This window comes from Athene noctua, chromosome 21 (assembly GCF_965140245.1).
Source record: "Athene noctua chromosome 21, bAthNoc1.hap1.1, whole genome shotgun sequence".
Lineage (NCBI taxonomy): Eukaryota > Metazoa > Chordata > Aves > Strigiformes > Strigidae > Athene > Athene noctua.
In genome coordinates this window covers 5,717,092-5,737,253 of record NC_134057.1, presented here as the reverse complement: position 1 = coordinate 5,737,253, position 20,162 = coordinate 5,717,092, and the positions used below count along the sequence as shown (strand labels likewise).

At 47.2% G+C, this 20,162-nt stretch overlaps 1 protein-coding gene across 2 annotated transcripts in view; it reads left to right on the top strand.

Moving 5' to 3' along the window:
• The first annotated feature begins 1,483 nt into the window (after window positions 1-1,483).
• TET1 (tet methylcytosine dioxygenase 1) overlaps window positions 1,484-20,162 on the top strand; it is a 79,599-nt gene continuing 60,920 nt past the window's right edge. For both annotated transcript variants that reach the window (XM_074924459.1, XM_074924458.1), the window contains exons 1-3: window positions 1,484-1,644; window positions 10,294-12,346; window positions 19,348-19,398. In XM_074924459.1, coding sequence (XP_074780560.1) covers window positions 10,418-12,346; window positions 19,348-19,398 — 1,980 coding nt within the window. In that variant the 5' untranslated portion in view covers window positions 1,484-1,644; window positions 10,294-10,417. The remainder of the gene's footprint in view (window positions 1,645-10,293; window positions 12,347-19,347; window positions 19,399-20,162) is intronic.

Sequence of the window (20,162 nt, the reverse complement as noted above, 5' to 3'; positions counted from 1 at the left end):
TAGCATGGCAGGTCTTTGGAGTGACAGAAGTCTTGATATCCAGCCTTCTAGAAAAGCAGCCTTTCCAGAAACTGTCAGATTGAGGAGATGGTATGGTTACACCCAACAAAGAGAATTCATGTGCATTGCTAAAATTACCTGCTGCTGAGAACCGATCAGGCAAATGGTCAGAATTCGGCTGTTGGTTTCACCTTGTTGCATCTGAAATGTCTGTGAGCCTGGTTAAGATTCCCAGACTGTATTCCTTTTCCACTGCAAGGAAATAAAGGGGAGGAATGAGGAGGATGGAGGTACACACTGGTGACGGGCTACCTACCCCCTGGCACTGAGCTGCAGCAGTAACACTAAGCTGTGCACATCTGGGCCACTGCTGCTCCTTTCCCACATGTCAACAAAATAGTTATCAAAACACTGGCATTTAAAGCATCTTTATGGAGTGGATGTGGACAGTGCTGCTCTCTTGCACGCAGCAGAAAAGCCCCTCTGCAGGCTCACACTTGAATGGGTTGGTTCCCGTTTGAATACTGCAGCAGCTAGAGACTTAATAATAATGAAGCTTTTTTAAAAAAGTACTGCTAGGCTATGTTGCTTCACAAATCCTATTTGCAACATCTGTTTTCCAGTCTGGAGAGATGTTAGACTTGGTGGCCTGCTTTCCACTCTGACAAAAGGTGGTAGCGGTGAAGAGCCGTGTGAGAAGGCTGGACAGACTCTTCCTCTTACTACAACATTTTGTTCACCCGCTTCCCTCTGGGAAGGAGCAGCAAATATCATCAGCGGCTCTTAATGGATGAGGTGGGGGATGGGGAAGAGCAAGGCTTTTTTTTTTTTTTTCTTCGGCAGAGGGCGGCTCAGCAGCTCTTCCTCTTCTCAACCAGCATCTTCCCCATCCTCCCGGGCGTGTTCGCTCCTCTCGTGGGACGGCCGGGTCCGGGTGGACGCCGGTGTCTGAGGGTCCTCCCGGACGGCACGTGTGAGGGGAAGGGGCTTTGGCTCCCGGCGAACCCCTCACCACTGAGCGGACTTTCCCTCTTCCAGCCTAAAAAAAAAACCAAAACGGGGGGATGATTTTAGAGGGTGTCGCCTCCGCTGCTGATCGGGCGGTACGCGGCGTCTAACCCGCAGCCCCTGCGAGTAACGGAATAATTTGCCTTTTCCCTTATTCTGGTCCTTTATTTTGGTGGCCGTTACCCCCCCCGCGGCGTTCCCAGCCTGGCACGGCGCCTGGGCTTTGGGAGGGGCGCAGCCGCCCCCCTCGCTGTCCCCGGGGCCGGCCGCGCCGTCGGGTCACCCCGCGTCGGGGGGTGTTGGGGGTTGGTGTGTGTATGTGGGGCTGGGGGGGGGGGGACAGCGAATCCCGCTCCATCCGCGGGGATCCAGGGCGCGTTTTGCCGCCTGCCGGGAGGGCTCGGTGCGGCGAGCGCCCCGCCGAGCCGCCCCCTCCCCGCTCCCTCCCGGAGGGTCCGGCCAGGGGCGACGCGCCGCCGCCCAGAGCACGTTTCGCGGCCCGGGGCTCCCTCTCCCCGCCTGGGGCTCGTCGCGCCATGGGAGCCGCCCGCCCGCGGGGGCCCGGGCCCTGACCCGCTCCCCGCCCGGCCCGCCGAGCCATGCCAGCATCGCCCCTTCCCCAGCGCCGCAGCCCTGGTACGTGTGTGGGACGGGGCCCGGGCGGGGGGGCACGGGACCTCTGCTTTCGGACCCCACTCCTCTTTTTTTTTTTTTTTTTTCTTTTCTTTTTTCCTCCCCACCCTCCCGTTCTTGCTTGGCTCGTTGTAAAGTTGAGCTAGGGTGGAGTGGAGGAGGGGGAGGGCACCCCCGCGGCCGGGCTCCTCGCCCCGCGGGTCGGGCCGTTTGGAGGCGAGGAGGAAGGCAGGCTGGGTGTGGGGGGGTATTCAAATGCAAAACGTAGTTTGTTGGCCGAAAGATCGAAGAAGTCCGGTCTCCCTGGCTGGGCTGGAGCGTGTTTGCGCTGCCGCAGCCAGAGCCTGCCTGGAAAAACCCGCCAGGCGAGAGAAACTGCCTGCAGCCTTCGCGGAGGGCAGCAACAATTAAAGGGACCCTGCCCGGCAGCCGGGGCCCCCGGCCAGCCGGAAAAACTCCGCAGCCACCCCCACCTCCAAAAAGAAAGAAAGAAAAACCAACCAACCAAACAAAAAAAAACCAACTCGGGTGAGCGAGGGTCCCGCAGCAACAGCGGCACCCCCGGAGGGTGCCGGGGCCGGGGGGAGCATCCCCGGGGGCCGCTCCCCGTCGGAGCAGCCGGGCGAGTCCGGATGGGCGCTGCGGGTCCGCAGCGGTCCCGCCGGGGCCGGCCCCATTGTCTGCAGCCCCGGGTAGGGCTCCTGGGTTTGGGGGGGCACGGCCAGCGGCGGGGCCGGGCCACGAGGAGCCGCTGCCTCCCCCCCTAGGCGGGCCCTGCCTGCCCCTTCCCCCCCCCCCTCCCCGGGGTCCGCCTGCCTGCGCCAAAGGAGTCAGAGCCCGGCGGGGCTGCAGCCCCCGGGGTGCTCCTGGGCGCCGGGTGCCCCTCCAGCAGCTTTCGGAGCTGGGGGGAGAAGAGGCGGTGGCCGTGTCGCGAGTGGAGGTTTGGTGCTGGCGGGGGTGGTCCCTGCCCTGCTCCTGGTGGAGCCCGGGGAGAGGGATCGCGGTTGGCCGAGCGGGATGGGTGAGGAGAAAGGACCAAGCGGCGAGGCGGGACCGGGGAACCTCACAAAGGTGCCAGCGGTGGAGCACGCTGGCCTTGCAAAGACCAGGAGCAGCGGGAGTCCAAGGAGTCGCGCCTGTCCTGTGCCTCGCCGGCCCTACCCCAGCCAGCCCGGCCTGCGGCACCCCGAGGAGGTTTAAAGAGCAGCGCTGGCCGCATCACTCGCACCTCGGCCTAGGCAGGCGCAGCCCAGCGTGCCGAGCTGCTGCTCCGAGGAGGAGGAGAGGGGACGGGCGAGCGGTCACACGGGGCAGGGGGTGAGCCCACGGGTGTCAGCGCACAGCCGCGAGTGGGGCCGCGGCCCCAGCCCCGTTCTAGAAGCGTTAGTACAGTAACGGCGAACCGGGGCAAAGATGCACTTGCAGCGTTGGATATTTAAATGGGACCGAGCAGACTTCTAGGGCAAAGGCGTCCCTTTAAATTTTAAAGCTAATGGAGAAACCTGTGAAAATAGTAAGAGTGGGGGGGAAAAAAAAAGATCTTCTAAATAGCAGCTCTTCCCAGCTGTGCTCAGTGCTGGTTTTAAGGTGCTCTTGTGGAGAGGCAGAAGGCCATTCCGTGCAGTAATCACCTTGTTTTCATTAACGTCAGTCAACATGAATTAGGAGTAGAGATTGAATCCAGAAAACTTAGCGTTTATTGTTGGTCTGGGCAAAATTGGGCAGGTAGCCTGGTCGACCCTGGCTGTAAAGGAGGAGAAGGCTGGATTGTACTTTTCAGAAGCAGTTTGTCCGGCGGCACAAGGAGGGGGTTGGCCGTTGCTCTTGGGATGAGGCTCAGCCCTTCTGGACAAGAGGGGTTGGTTGTGCTTGGAGGAGACAAGGACAGGCTGGGTTGCACAAAGCAGGTAATTAGGGAAGAATTCCAGGTGAGACACCACGGAACTTTCTGATATTTATGGTTTCTGTAAGACCTAAGTCTTCACTACGTAATAATTCAAAATCCCCACTGATAGTGTTTTATTGCAGCTGGTGTGCTACCCGTGGTTGTTAAAGCTGGCCTAAGCATTTCCATCCTGCTTTCTGTTTTCAGTTACTTACATTTCAAAACACCTTTCAGTCTGAAATTTTCCAGGCTTAATCTTTGCCTGGAGGTTCTTCCCTCCACCTCCCCCTTCTTTTAATTGGGTTTAAGATAAGGTGATTCAGTTAGTGGGTTTTTGGGGTTTTTTTTGTTGTTAAGAAAAGGCAAAACCCCCGAAGAATTATAGTAGCAAAAAGAAATGCAGTGTCTGAAACAGCATAAATGTAGAATTAGAGGGGCATGCAATTAGCTGAGGGGTTTTGTTTGTTTTGCTTGCTTTTTTATATTCAGAAGTACCTGGAATGTACTGTTGGGATGGGCTTTCGTTTGCTGAACCTTTAGAAATTACTTGATATCTTTTTACTTTTTAGTATTCCCCCTGTTAAGGTCAGTGTTTGCACTGAACAGAGGTTAAAGCAAGCCCGTGCTCCTGCCTGAGCTGGAGGGAGGATCCTTGCACATGCGGCGTGAGTCTTCACAATGGATTTTTGGTGCCAGTTGTTTGTCTGAGGCTTAATCTGGTTTTGTGGTTTAAGCATGTGTGTGGTTCCTTGCCATGCTTTTTTTCTTTTAATTGTTCTAAAAGAGTTTTCCCTAAATCAGGAGGGTACATTATTTTTTTGGTGGTGGGTTTTTTTTTATCTGTTTCACTCACTGTACAGGCTCCAAGGTGTGTGAAGTCATGACACTGCGAAATGCTAGACGTTGACATCTCTTGCTGAATTCATTGAGAACGTGTATTTCACAGCAGTCTTCAGCTCCCCGTGCAGTGAAGGGAAGTAGGACGTGGTGGCAGTCCCGCCTTATCCAGGCTTATCCTCCAAGCGCAGAGGTGGCCTTCCAGGTCCAGCGAGGACAAAAATTTAGGCCTTGGTCTGCTCAACATCTTGTGTTATTGATGTCAGTGGGAAAAGGATTATGCTTTGAGCATACGCTTTTGCCTGTGAGAAACTGAGGTGGCATCCTGCAGTGCCTGTCCCAGATTTGCAGTTCTGCTACTGGAAAAGCGTTGACTTAAGTCGAGGTTTAATACGTGTGGATAAAATATGCCTGATTGCCTTAAGAGTGGCATAATGCTGTAAAGTAAACACGAAAATTTGTACGTAGTAAAATGGAAAGCAGTATTCTTGACTGGCATGTGAGATTACAGAAACACCCCTTGAACCAGGACTGCGGGAGGAGAGGTCTGGGGGGCTGCAGGGTGGGGTGTGAGGGGGGACCTTGGGGTGCCTCTGCAGAGGGACCTTGGGGAGGCCTCTTTGCAAGACCGTGTATGAAATAACTCACGGTACTGAGAAGGTGGATGAGAAGTTTCATTTTTATTTCTTAACCAAATCCAAATAGTACTCAAAGATTAAAGAAGGGGGAAAAGAGAAAATTAAAGATAATTCCCTCCTCCTAGCCCATTTCCCTCCTTTTCATATACAAAGTGTTGTACAGAGCAATCTGTAGACTCGGGGAGTTAGGCAAGGTTGAAAAGCAGGCTGACATTGGTGCAGCTGAGAAGAATACGCAGATGATATAACATAATCCTGAAAAGACAGTGGAAAAACCTTTTGCACCTGAGAGGAGGGTCAGATTTTCTAATGCCTGTCTTACCTGGTATCTCTTACATCTTCTTCTAGAGCATTTGTTGCCAGAAGATGAGATTCTTTTCAATCTGAAGTTGTAGATCTGAGTTTGTGTGACAACTTCTAAGCCAAATTGTGGCCCTTACTGCTTGGGACCTGCCTATTATTAAGTGGCTTTTATGAAAGCTTCCAGGTCTTGTTTCTCCAGCAGGTCAATCTCAAGCGACTTTTTAAAAGATAACTAAACACTGAAACAAAATGTATTTAATTAGTGCATCTGAGTATAGTGAAACCAGGTTTAACTAGTCCTAGCTGTGTCACTTCCCCCCCTACCCCATGCAGCTGTATTTGTTCAGGGGTTACTTGCTCTCTTTCATAATGCCATATAAAAAGCTGTCACCATTTTATGAGAACACATCTCTTAATGTCTTTGTTTTTTCCCTCATCTTCCAATAAGAACTGAGTTATGGAACAGAATCTTGCTGGCCACTACCTCTAAAAGGAAAACTCGCTCCATTTTTTTTTTATCCTTTTGTGTTAAGGGAAAGTAAATGAGAAAATCAGGGAGGGTTTGGGGTTGTTTTTTGTCTTGGCTTGGTTTTTTCTGGAGGCATTCCAGCAATATGGGGTTAAATTCCCCAATTACTTTGTAGGCAAAATTGTCATTATAACTGTTTTAAGTTTTGACCAGGACTAGACTAAAAGATTTAGCCCTTGATCAGCTTTTTAGCAGTATTTGTTGAGGATTATAGCAGTCAGTAGGATTGCTCCAGATTTATTACTGTGAATGAGTAAAACTTAAGCAACTGGTCTTAAAACCAGCTTTCAGCTTTGCACATGAATTAGAAGAGATAAGTCAGCTCAAGTAACAAACAGCTTCGGGATTCACTGTTATTATCTAGGGCAGTTCAATGCAAACCCTCCTGTACCTGTTACCCGTTTTACTTCATAGAGATGCCTGTCCTCTGTTCTCAGGGAGGGTATGGTAGGTGCCACCTGAGCTGGCTTTCAGAAGAGAGCACTGAAGTAAGTTTGTTTCTCTCCAGGATGATGGAAAACTGCCAAGTTATTATATTGCCCCATGAGGTTTATGTTTTATAATCCTGCTAAGTCCAAATAGATTGGAAATACAATTAATTTCTTGCTATGAAATGTGACTGATGTGATAGAGCCATTTGTTGTCCTTGAGTAGTGACATGAGGCAATTTGCAACTGCTGCTGGCATCAGCGGAGTCATTGCCAGTGCTTTAAACAGAAAAGGGAAGGTAAAATATTTCCTGGTGTTACAGAAAGCTAAACTTGAGTACTGGGTTTGGAGCTACCTAATATTTTGGTCCTAAATGCGGAAGAGTAAACAAAGAAATAACAATGTAATTTAGTCTTATTAGACACTGCTTGTGGCGGGCTAGTATTTGTCAAGACTATGAGCTGCGGGCTTTCTTTAAGTCAACCAAAGGTCTCTTGCTGACAGACATTTCTCCCAAGAGCTTACAGTCACCTTGGGGATCAGGTGTTCGGAGTCCCAGACATAACTGAAGTCAAGTACTAATCAATTAAAAAAAAAAATATTAAATTTTCCTTTAGATGTCTGTTGCCAAGATCTCTTCTGTAAAACCTAAATTTACTCCAGTGACAAAATTGAAACAAAATGGATAAAACTGTTGCTGTTCTTGTGGCCCTGTATTGTCATCTGGGAGTGAGACAAATACTAGCATCATCTGCCGTCTTCTTTAATGCAGCATTTAAATGCCAGTCAGTTTACTCAAGTATCACTATTCTTTGTTGATCAAGAAGAAAGGAAGTCTGCATTCGATTTTTATAGCCTCTAATTTTGGCCCTGAAAAGAAGCAACGCTTTGGCATTGATGCTTTTCTACGTTCCTGCCAGACAGGTATTTTTTTCTGTATTAAAAAGAAAAAACAAACAAACTAGGATGGTCTTGCTTCTTTAGTCCTGAAACAACCATGTTACAATTTCCAAATGCAAGTGAAGATGTATTATCATGAAGTATAATGACGATTTAAAACCAAAAAACAACAAAATTGTTATAAATGGAGCTTCTAATTGATAATTTTGATTATCATGCTTCCCAAACTTCCACAACAGCAGTGGCAACTGCTTATGTAGAGAAGTGATATTAGCAAAGCATCATACACATTCAAAAATCCAGTCTGTTTCCAGTCCAGGTCTCCTGTATTCTCCTCTGGTCATTCTGCTTCTGTTTCGGGGCTGATAAAGGGAAAAAACTATCTCTTCAGCCTCCCTCCCAATTCACACATTCCCACGTTGCCTGGCCCTTCTTGTTTGCTTGCTTGCTTTCTTCCTTGCTCTCCTGGCTAGAGCCTCTGAAAGGAGCTCTCATTTCCTATCCTGCCACTGTTATGTAGCACCAGCTGCTAATGGCCACAGATACGTTGCCTGCTGCTTGCTTCCAACTGGTTTTGCAGCCCTCTAGGCTATCCTTTGGAATGAGGAGCCCAGCGTCTGTCAAAACCACAAGAAACTGAGGAAGCTTTTTGCAGGCTGCCAACAGTTATTTCATGGACCTGCTGACGTGATGCTGGTGCCCTCTTTGATTCATGGGGTGACTAGTAATAGCCATGTTCCCCTTCCCCCACGTGTCTCCAGAGAAGGGTAGGAGCAGGAAAGTACTCGGATTACCTTTGTTTCAGCTTTATATTTATTTTGCTATTTCAGTGTCTGACCCAACTTTTATCGAGCACTTCTGCAGGAGCTGTTCACGTCTCTTCTTCTGCAGCCTTTGAAGCATTACCTGCAATTATATACAAATACACGTGTCAGATTAGTCTCTCCAGGCTGGACGTTTTGCTGTGGTGGAAGAGGGATACCATTATCTCGTTCATGTGTGTTTGGTGGGCATAATTTTCTGATCTGACCTAAGAAGTGGGTTTAGCCTTGTTTTGTATAGCAGTGCTAGCTCTCGAATGGTATTTGGGTGCAGGGAAAAACTGCTGTCTCAGGAATAATGTTCTTGTGTTATGTAATATGAAGATATGATACTGAATAATCCCATCATGTCTCGGTAAAATACTTGGTTTATATGTTGTAGTACACAGGATCAGTTGGCTTATTACTGCTTAATAAACAAGAGTTAAGCTTCAAAATGCTTTAAATAAGCCATTTGAAAATACTTTAGGGAATTACTGTTAGCCTGGGTAGGTACTGTGGCCACTGGGCAGCTTGCTCAGGGCTGAGACAGTCAAGACAACAAGCTTGCTGCCAGCGTGCTGGTTTGGGGAGCAGCAGGAGCTGGTGGTCCTGCACAGCAGCCGTGCACGTTGGCTGTGCTAGACCACCCCGTCAGCAGGCTAAGGAGCTTATCTGGGTGCAGAACAGCACTGTTTGGTGCAGATAGTTGTTAAGCTTTCTGCACCTCTTGTGCTGTAGATATGTTTTGGTGGTCTGGGAGTCTGTTCTGCACTTGCCCTGTGTCTTTTTGTTTGCCTCACACCAGCCAAACCTGGCTGCTGTAGTACTATTAAACATTTCTGGGCGTTAAGTAGACTGGGGTGCACCAGCGTAGGTCTCCTCACCTCCAGCAGAGCTCAGACCAGGCTGTGGGTAAGTGCAGCCTTCGTAAGTTCACCCTGCTGGCTTCAAGGTGGGGTTGAGGTCATGGAAAGGAGAGTGGGCTCTGCCTCACCAGCCTTTTGAGGTGCTGGTGGTGGTGGTGGTGTCAGGGGCTCGGTAGCACCCTTCTTCCCTTTCCTACTTCCTTTAGAAGTCAAGATTCCTGTTTTTTAACTTCCCTTAGAGGTCAGGATTTTAGACATCATCCCCATGCTTTTTATTCTTCCTTTTCTTTCCCTCTTCCCATCAGTGAGGTGCAGGTGGCGGGTAGGTGACTTGATTTCAGCTTAAGGAATTCAAAGGAACGATGATGAAGGGAAGGTACCCTCCTGCCTGAGACCACAGAGCCTCTTGATCTGCCTGCTCACATTTTTCCAATGCTCTTGTCTACCCATCTGATCTATTCGAACAGCTAAATAAATCTTTAAAAGCCTTCCACAGGTACTTAAAAGCACCATGTACTTAAAAATTATGTACTTAGGAGTGTTGCTTTACATCTAAGAAACCTCAACCCACCTTGAAGGAATTTGTTTTGGAGCATGAAGAATCTGTTGTATCTTCTGAGATGACTGAATTGTATTTGGGGAGTTGGGGGACTTCTGCATTGCAGTTGTATTTGAGGACAAATGCTTAGGACAAATGTGTGGTATTTTGTTGAAGGCAAATGTGTCAGTGCTCATAATGACAAAGCGGAGATGACTGCCCGTGCAATACGTTGCGTAGCCAGACAGGACAGAATCAAGGCTTTCAATGTAATATAGTGTGCTGGTGTGTTATCCCGGGAGATAACACTGGGAAAGGCAATTCCTCCCTGGTCCAGTTCCCCCGTGAGTAACGCCACAAGTTAGACATCTTTGGAGAGCTAGTAACTTCTCACATTCTACCTGGGATTACGCCGTGGTGGGCAGCTGATGGACGACAGAAGAATGAGAGGTCCCTGGTGATGGTGTACGAGTGCACACACCCCCAGTAAACTCGGCTTTGTTCTTTTTTCCTGAATGTTCTTCCAGTGATAGATAAGCTGTTGAACATAAAGCTATGGATGTAAACTTTACCTGTTCTTACTCAAGGGAAGGGGTGGTTAATGATCTGTTAATAAGATTGAGAAAATTCAAACTTCTTGGAACTGACATAAAACAGTAAATATGTCATGTTGCCTGGTCATTTGTGCTCCATTTGCTTATTCGTTTGTGTTACCAAGCTGTCCATTTTGCAATATATTAGTATTTTCACAGCTTTTGTGTTAATTGAATTTAACATCCAATACCAGTGTTTCTAAGACAACCTGTGTATTTTTAAATATTAAAAAATGGTCAGTTTAATATACATGCACCCTTCATTATTTAGAATATATAGAGAGTTATATGTTAGACTATTAATGCTGTTTTATATCTTCTTCTATTTCAGAGTTAACGCTGTATCACCACAGAGAGCAGCAATGGGAGTGTGCAGTTTTCTATTGAAAAGTTCTCTCAAGAGCTCATGATTTTTTTTCCATCTCTCCTCTTAACATTTCTACTACTCCGCAGACATGGCTCACCACGCGAGGTCTTCCAGATTAGGCAAAAAGGAAGAATTAGGCAAAAGGAAAACTAACCAGGGCAAAAAGAAATCTAGCCAAGTGAGAAAGAAGACCACAAAGACTTCCACAAAAGCTGTTAGTTCTGGAAAAGGCAAAAAGCCAGCGCAAGAAAAAGATGTTAAGAAAAAACAGCAAGAAAAGAAACCAATCATGAGCTCTTCAGGTAGACTTCTCAGGAGCAGTGTAAGCAGAACCTTGTCTGGAGCATCTTGGGTGAGTTTGGAGAAAGCTGACAATATCCTCTTTCATAGCCAGGATTCTTTCAACATCAATGGCTTTACAATGTCTCTCCGTAACCGGTCGTTCTCCCGTAGATTGTCCCAAACTCCAATTACAAAACCCAGGAAAGCTGCAGCACAAAAAAGGCTAGAAACAAAGGAAAAACATGAACAAGAAGCCCTGTCAGTAGTAGAAGAAAAAAGCATTGAAGCAGGCGAAAGAGGTTTAAAACAAGATTTAGCACAAAATGAGTTAGCTCCTCTGCCTGCAGATGACGTTCCATGTAGTGTAGGCGAAGAGCCCGCTACCACATGTGCCAGTCAAGACAAAGAGGTAGAAGTACCTGAAACAAACGACTCCGTTCCAAGCAGTCAGGTACCTGATGACAGTACGGAAGTGTCAGAGGTGAAATGCGAGCACGAAGACCTGCCCTGTGAGCAGACACCCAGCGATCTTGATACGGGTAGTTCGGCTGAAGCATTTGTTGAAGATGCTGCGCTTGTGCTTCCGTCTTCTCTTTCTGACTCTGTAATCGCCCCTGAATCAAACTTGAAGGTGTGTGCAGAGACTCCCTTCGATCTGGTGCCTAACAGTAAAGAACCTGACTCCAGTTCTGTCGATACCTCAGACCTCAGCTCAGCAGTACTGTTAGAAGAGTCAGTCCCACTTGCCAAATCCCCCATCGAAGCAGAGTCAGACCTGGTGCTACCTAGTGAAGAACAAGACTCGAATTCTGCGCCTATAGTTACCTCTGAGTTTAACTCTCAAGAACATTTACTAGAAGATGCAAGCTCACTTGCAGAGTCCTGCTTGAAGGCAGGCTGGGATTTAGAGTCCGAGAATAAAGACGTTGGTTCAAATTCCAGCTCTGTAGCTGCCACTGAATCAAATTTGCTTTTACATTTTGAAGGTGCAAGCTCATTTGCAGAATCCCACATGAAACTGGTTGTGGATTTTGTACCTGTTCACAAAGAACTTGACTCAAATTCGGATTTGAGCTGTACAAGAGAGAATTCAGAATCTGACTCAAAAAACCTATTTACAGTATGTGAACCAGTTTCCAATACCTCTTTAAACAATGTTGAAGTGGAGGACATTGAACAGCTCGTTAAATGTATCGATGCAGAGACATTAATTCTGAATTCAGGTTATGTCCCCACTTTATCTCCAGATTTAGAAAAAAGCACAGACGATAAAATCTCTGGTGAAAGCTTTGGACAGTTCTCTGAGGGTTTTGTTTCAGAGTTGCCTTCAAGCACGGAAATCTCTGCTCTTGCCACAGAAAAAGCCATAAATGCAGATTTGCCAGCTGACTCAAGACTGCAGCATAATGATTATTCATCACAGCTGGGAAGTGTCGGAGTAAGCTTGAATTTGGTTCAGGACAACGTGAGCGACAGCACTGAAGCAGTTGAGGCCTCAGGGCCGTCCTCTCTTAAAAATCCAGCTGGTGATTACCCTGTTCCATATTCATCTCTGCTCCCTATGCTAGAGAAAAAGAAACGAAGGCGTTGTGGAGTCTGTGAGCCCTGTCTGCGGAAAACAAATTGTGAAGAATGCAGCTGTTGCAGGAAACGCAAAACTAGTCACCGGATATGTAAAAAGAGAAAATGTGAAGAACTGAAAAAGCCACCACCACCAATCATGCTACCTTTTGAGGTAAGCCAAAGAAGTTGCAAATTAAGTCACTCTTTTGAGGCTTGAGGTGCATCTTAAAATTCTGCAGAGGGAAATGCTGGTCACTGTACAGATTTAGAGAGCTTAGGGTTAGAGCTGGAGCTAACAGGTTGCATAGTAACTTTCTCTCGTCATCTGTAGAGGTGTAGGTTAAAGTGAGCTGGGGTTATTATTGATCCTGCTGTGTAAATGCATAAAATCAGAGGTGAGTATGGCTTTAACTCTGTGTTCCAGATATTGGCATATTGGCCAAAACAATGAATTGACTGAGGGCATGAAGACATGAGAAAGATTTAAGTGCAAAATGTGGGGAGGGGGAAGAAAATGAGGGTAGTCTGAGGAGACTGTGAACTGTTAGGGAGCGTGTCTGTATTCCAAAATACTTAAGGTTAAAAAGCAAAGGCAGGCAGGCTGCTTGCTCTTTAATTCAGTTAAAGTAATTTGCTTGTGATGACAGATTTAGTGGAAATAAATTTATAAACTTCAGGACCAAATTGTAGCTGCATTTTCCCCTCTCACATCTCTCTGCCTTTCTAATTGTCTATTCTTCTGTTTCTCTCATTTCACTTCTCCTGCCTGCCTCCCTTTGTCTTTTACCACATCCCCCATACATACTTTCTTTTTCTGTGTTTCCTACTCATTTTTCTGATCCATCAGCCTTTTGTAACCCAGGTCATTACTTTTGGAACAAAGAGAAGGGGAAAAGACAGTCTGTATGCCCCTGTGATAACATCACTGACCTTCTGAGAGATTTCAGTTCCAGATCAGGCTTTAAATCAGGTAAGTAGGGAGTTGAACATAGATTTCCCACATCCCAACTGAATTCCCTGACCTCTGAGCTGCAGAGTTAGCCTCTGCACTGCCACGTCCTGCTAGAAGTGTTGTGCTTCGTGTGATCCCATAGTACCTGAGCCACGGAGGGGGAGATGCTGTCTCGGTAGTTAAGTCACTGGGACATTTGCCTTTGGGATGTGGGAATCTGAGGTTCAAGTCTCTGCACCAGTGTGTCATCTGAGCGGAGCAGTTCACACTGGGGAGAATGCACCTGCAAAACCTTTCTCGATAGCAGTTTTGTTAAAATGGTGTGTTCTTACAGCAGGTAGAAATTCCCGTCAGCTGCGGAGATCTCAGGAGACCTCCTGTTTGCGCTGCTCTGTCCTGTGCTTACCAGGGTTTGCAGAAAGGTCTGTTCTGGTTTTAAGGTAGGCGAGCAGAAAGAAAAGTCCTGTAGCAGTGAGGGGGTATGATATATTCCCCTTTGCGGGGGAAGTATATTTTAAGTTACAACGTTTAGGGAAGTAGGTTTTAAACAGCTTGGCCTTGAGTTCATTCAAAAACCTCTTTGTGTCTCAACTGCTCTTAAATGCTCTTTAAAAAAATAAAAGTGAGGGGAGGGACAGATACAATATAACGTAGGTTATATATTAAAACAATAAAGGGGATAGAGACAGATCTTGACTTTTTACAGCAAAAGAGTAGCGACATTACATCCTTTTGTGTATTTAGTTAGGGGAATTGGAGAAGCTCATGGGAGAGAACTGGTGGAATTGAGGTAGGAAGTGATCTAAAAGCCATGTTTTAAAAAGGGTTTTGGCAGGGTCGGTGAAAGGAAGCACTCCAGCTTTTCTGTCAACCTTTGTTTTCCAGGCTAAACATACTTCTTTTCTTGTTGCTCAGGCTGACCTTCTCCTTGCAGATTAGCTTTGCCCCTTCACCTTTGTCCTCTCTGGGTGCGCCTTTTGCTTTCTTTATGAGAGATTCCTTGTTTTTATTCTTTTCTTTGGCAGCTTTTTTTTTTTTTTGTGTGTGTGTGTGCGCTTTTATTAAACTAGTCGCATTTTGTACAATGCATTTAGAGCTGCACCAGAGGCCTCCTTCATTTCTCGTTAAATGTTGTATGAAGTTTCAGAGTGCTGCATGGAGGAAATGAAGTATTCCTGACATTTAAGAACATGTCAGGTTATTTTCTTATAAAATTGTACTTGAATGAAACCCGGTGCCTTTTCAGGTATTCCTAGAACCAAGCCTTGCCTCATTTGTAATCTCTAGAAACCGTGCTCTGAGAAAATGAAAGAGAATAGTATTTCTACAATGTAGATTTGTTAGGAGAGCTCTTTAATGTTGTTGAGATTACAGGAGCAGGTGTTGGGGGATGGGAAACACTATATCACTGTTGAGCAGCTATCCTTTAGATAAGATTGTAGCACTCCGGAAGGGAATCCCATTGTGTTTTTCCAAACTGGTGGGACTTGGGACTGCAACAGCTGGGATTTCTATGACAGTAATGTGTTTCAAATAGAGGGCAGCTGGGGGAAAACCAAAACTGTAGGTCTCTGTCCATGGTATAGAAAGTGAACATAGTAATTAAGAGAAATGAGGTTGGCTTCAGTGCATTCCTTGTTCGGGTGCATCTCTCTCTCATGTTGGTGGACTGCAAGCATTTTTTGGAGGTGATTCACTGGGAGGAGGGTGTAGGGGATAGCCACGCTCTGCCTGAGCGTAGTTTAAACATCGGTGTTTTGCCTTAAAGGAAATGATCTTTTCTCATTCGAACTAACCAGTGCAAAAGTCACCAAAAAATCACAAAAAAGTGAGAGCTCTGTACATCAGATGGCTGTAGGATAGCCAGTACGGGGGGTTGGCAATCCGTGCATGCTGTTTAAAACAGAAGAAGTGGTGATTTTCCTTAAGAACTTATGTGGATTTGCAGTTATAGGGAGTGACGCCTGGCTGGTCAAAGCGGTGAATGTAGACTGAAGTGCATATTCCAGCACACGTGCCCATGTGTGCACAAGCATTCAACCCTCAGAGAGTATCGGTTGCATGTTTGGAGCTGGTATTAGTTACGTTACTGTTATTTTCATTAATTCACACATAATCCAGATAAAGATTTGAAAACTATATTGGACTTAAAAAATATCACTTAAAAATAACATCCACATAAACCTTCAGTCATACTTTACCTTGCTGAACGTGTAATGGGTTTTGCAGGGACGTGACATCATGAGAGTCTGGATAAAGCATTGTGGGCTCTAGTTCACAGCCCCCGTGTGTAACAATTTTGTTATATGTAACGACCCTCTTCCTGAGGGATTCACGCTGTGGCTGCTTGATTAGGAGCTGGTAAAGAAAAAATTCCAAAATACGTAGGGGAAAAAGCCTTTTTTGCTTACTGATTTTTTTTTTTTTTTTTTTTTGAAAGAGCAGCCCAGTAAATAAAAACTGTAAGCAAGCTTTGTAAAGAAAAGGAAAAAGGCTTTATCTTGGGTTACTGTCCCTCTCGGAATGAAGAGTGTGGGAACGCTTCACAGTGAAGAGAGGGTTTGGCAAGTTTACATACACAAGAGTGTGGTGCTTCCACGTTTTTATCTTGTCTTTCCAAGACTGCTGTTTTCTCAAATCGCATAGAAGTTACTGAAGGCTATTTTACAGCTATTTTCTACCAAAAAGCATATTTCATTCCAAGAAGTGCTCTGCTTTGCTGCCATAGCATCATCCCGCGCATCGAGGCTGTCTGGATGTGTTGCAGCGTGGGGTAAGGATTTTGTAGGCTTCAAAACCAGCGTGTAGCTAGGGAAGGTGCTCCATGATTTATTATATTTTCTCCTTGGAAAAAGGATTCTCATTCTGCACAGGCGGGTGTTGCAGATGTAGCAGCGCATGCTCGGGATGAAAATGCTGCCTTCTGGGTGCTTGCAGTCATCGGTTGAACTGACTGTGGTGCGTGGTGGACCTCATCTCCAAAGGCTCCTTTCTGCAAGGCTTGCCAAGGCATCTACATTTTAGGGTCCTACCTGGACAGGGATCCCTCTTGGACTGAAAGCATTTGCCGGGGAGAGCTTTACTTTGTGTTAGCTAAGAGACTAATGTTGGATTTAGTGGGACCTGGAGTCAAAAAACTGAAGGAAAAAAAAATCCGGTCACTGAGTGTAAGGTCACTGGGTTGACCACGGTGTCTTGAGACCTCTTATTTAACAGCTGTAATCTGAGTAACATGGAAATATTAAATAACAATAAGGGCCTGCTTGCTTGTGGGTTTTTAACGTGCTGCCGAAAACCCAGACATATTTAAAAAGGATGCTGCAATTAGAGTTGGTTGGGAACTTTCCAGTAAGACATTCCTTGAATGGAAAATGCTGATTTAACAGGAAGCTTTCACAGCTACTATCTGTCTCCATGCAACTATTTTTTGGGGAAAGCTGCTTCTCAAGGTTCCAAATGAAAGTTCTGCTTAAAACTTAAATGGAGAGAAAGAATTATTAGAACAGCTTGGTGGTTAGGGCTTTTTGCCTGATGCAGACCAGGGGCTTGAACTTTGGTCTCCCACATCCCATCTGTCTCCTCCTGAATTTTTGAAAGGTTTGTTCTGTTTTGGAACACAACCAAGTGTCGAAATTTCAAAGAAAAAAAGCAAAATGGAATTCTTGTTTTCTAGCCAGACCTAGTTATAATCAAGAAATTTAGGCTTTGTGGTATTTATTTTACAATAGGCTCCAGAAATATTTAAGCCAGTTAAATTTTAAAATCAGTGCACATAAAAGCACTCTTGAATACGATGCTTGAGAGTTTTGTAGGGGGGCACATGGGCTAGAGGAGTTTGCTAACGCGTGTGGCAAAGATGAGTAAAGCGGATGCAGAGCAGGGAGTTTGAGTAGTACAGTTTACTCTTATTTTACACATGCATGCTCTATGGGTGTGTAAAATAATTGCAACTCGCACTTTGTCACTCCCTGTGATCCTGGGTGTGGATCATAATGCATCCTAAATTACAGGGTAATGGGTTCGTTTGGGGTCTAGTTATTTTCAGAGGATGTGTTTGAAAAGTTGCCTCTTCACTGCTCCTTAGTTTCTCTGCCAGTTCTTACAGCTCTTACAGAGAAATTTTTGTTTGAAGAGGTTTCTTTTCTTCCTTGTGTACAAGGACCCATCCTAACGGGAGGGGAAACTGCCTGAATAACGAGGAAACCTGAAACTGCCACCTAAGTGCTGTCCAGTGCACGCAACACATCAGGGGCTAAATCAGAATACTGGGTTTTAGGTTTCTAAGCTAACAAAATAAATACTTTTAAAATATTTTTTTGTCTTTCTGGATGGTAAAGCACCTTAAGTAGCCAAAACTGCAAAGAAGAATCACATCACCGAGTGTATGTACCTCTCTTCTTTTTATTATGCTTAAAGACCCTTGCAGACTTGCAGTATTTGGGGAAAACATTACAAATCAATACTTTCATTTTACCTGATGGTAAATCCTAATCAATACAGTAGTCTGGTGCAACAAATGAGGAGCTTAAATAGAAGGTAGCATCAGACCACAAAAAAGGGCAAGAGCTTTCTCTGAGTCAGTAGACAGGCTGCAGAATGAGTTGTGTGTCTACATCTGAGCTTTTGCACTGCTTAACTGATTTGCACCCGTAACCAGACGGGAATTACACTTGTAATTTAGCAGTGAAGAGAACAGTTTTGAATTGCAGTCTGTAGGTGCTGAAAAGATGGTTTGGGTTTGGGTTTTTGTTTTGTTTTTTTTCATGTGTAGTGCATAAATCCATGGCCAACTTTCTGGTTTAGAGGTCAACTGCAGATTGTTTCAGGGAATGCCTCAGCGACTAGCAGTGTGTTAGATACCTTGTTAGTCGTTTGTCCACCTTAGCAGGTGTCTGAGGGATACGTCAGGGCTTGGTGTGAAAACTTGTGGTAGGGTTCGGACCCCCCCATTCTTTTTCCATCTGGATGAGCGTTTTAAGCAGGTGGGGATGTGGGAAAATAATTGCATTTTATGGTTATATGGTGGCGTGCTCACACGGTAACTGTTTGCAGCAGGTACTTTCTGTTTGGTGCCGTAGGAATAGATGAAGACGGCGCCTTATCTTGCGGCGGGGCCGTGCGGGGTGCACGCAGCGGGGGCCGGCGGGCGGGCAGGGTCCGTGCCAGCCTCTTGGTGGTCGTGTCCGGTGGGTGCTGGGCTCCGGGTCCCGGGCAGAGATTTTGGAGGGGGCCGGGGGTCAGCTGGTGAAGGCAGCCCCTGGGCTGCGGCTCCCTCCGGCTGAGCGGCACTTGCTGCTCTTCGCAGGCCGAGCTGCGGCGCGTGGGGCAGCCTTGCGGGACACACACACGCACACACACAACCCCACAGCCCGACACTGTGCCCCCGCCGCTTCGCCGGTCGGTGCCCACGGGCCCGTGTGTGCAGGCGCGCTCGCACGTGCGTGCCGCCGCGCGCATCTCCGGGTGCGCGGGAGCGGGGGGGGGGGGCCGTGTCCTCGCCTGACCCCGCACGCAGCGGCCCTGGCAAGAACCGAAAGACCCCCGGGGCCGGGACCGCCGCCGCCCGGGTGGATGCCCCGCGCTCCCCGCAACAACTCACCCCCCCCCCCGCCGCCGCCGCCGCCCGGGGCCGTGCACGCGCGCGGCGGCGGCTCCGCATCCGCAGGCGCGGCGAGTCCGGGCCGCCTCTTGCGGGCGGCCGCTGCGGCGCCCGCACAGGAGACCCTTTGTTTGGGCAGGGCCGGCGCGAGCGCGGGAGGAGGCCGGGCCGGGGGGGGCGCTGCGGGCCGGGGCCGCCCCATTGGCTGGGGCCGGCCCGCGGCTCCTCGCGCCCGAGGCGGGAGGCGGGAGGCGGGGCGCGCGCGCCCGCGCCGCGGAGCCGCACGAGGCTCGCGCCCGCGCCGCCGCCGCCGCCGCCTGGAGGAGGGCGCCGCTGCGGCAGGAAGCAAGATGGCCGCCTCGTGGGCGCCGCTGTGAGGAATGCGGGGCACCAGCGAGGCCGGCTCCAGGGGGGCGGCGGCGGGGCCTCTCCCCTCGGCCCTCTCCGGCGTCGCCGTGTGTCGGGGTGGCGGTGGAGGGGCCGCGTAGAGCCTCCGTCCAGCCCGCTAAAGTGCCGCATGTAAAGCATTCTGGGTATTTGAGAAATCTTGCAGTTTGATAATAAAATCGGAGGTGTCTGCCTTTGTGACCACAACTTATTCTGCAATTTGATGTTTTTTTAGGTTCTAACTGAAAACAAAAGACCTCAGAGGAGGAAGCAAAGAGTTTTAAAGGTAACCGATGATTGCTTTGATATTTATCCCCTCCCGTTTTAAGCAGCGTTTTCTTGTCATATAGCTTAGGAAACCGAAGGGTTAACCTCTGGGAAGCGGCGCTTTCCAGCTATTCAGGAGATTAGCTAATTTTAAAAGAACAGAACATGTTCTTTTTTTTTTTTTTTTTTCTCTCTCTCTTTCTCTCTCTCTCTCCAGCATGTTGTATACCTATTTGAATCTTTCTGCACAAGTCTGCAGACCAAAAGTTTGCTTTCCATTGCATCGAAGATTCACTCTAATTTCCTCTATTCCTAGTTTCTTACTTCCAAAGGTAACAGTTAAATGTTGGTGGGGCTTGTAGTGTACAGATTTTATGGCATCTGAAATTTTATGCGAGAAGTCAATGTTATAATGCAAACCAAATGAACAAAAGTCAAAATTTTATGCTTAGATTACTGTAGTTTTGATTTCCTTTTTTTTTTAAACTTTACTACACCTCAAGTGAAACTGAAGATTCTGTAAACTTACACCAGCCTTCAGTTTCACGTGGTAACACTGTTTCTTCAAGATTTTTAAGATGGCTATCTTTCATGGTAACAAAAGATCGGTGTTTCAAATGGAAATGTTTTAGGGCTTGTAACAAAATACAGACTCGATACATGGTTAATTTGTTTTTAAAAAGGTATTAAGTAGCACATTGATATTGCACCTTTGAGTTAGTCTTTAGGACATTTTGAATAGAAATAAGTTATTAAGTCTTGTTGCAAGCTAGCATGTTGGAG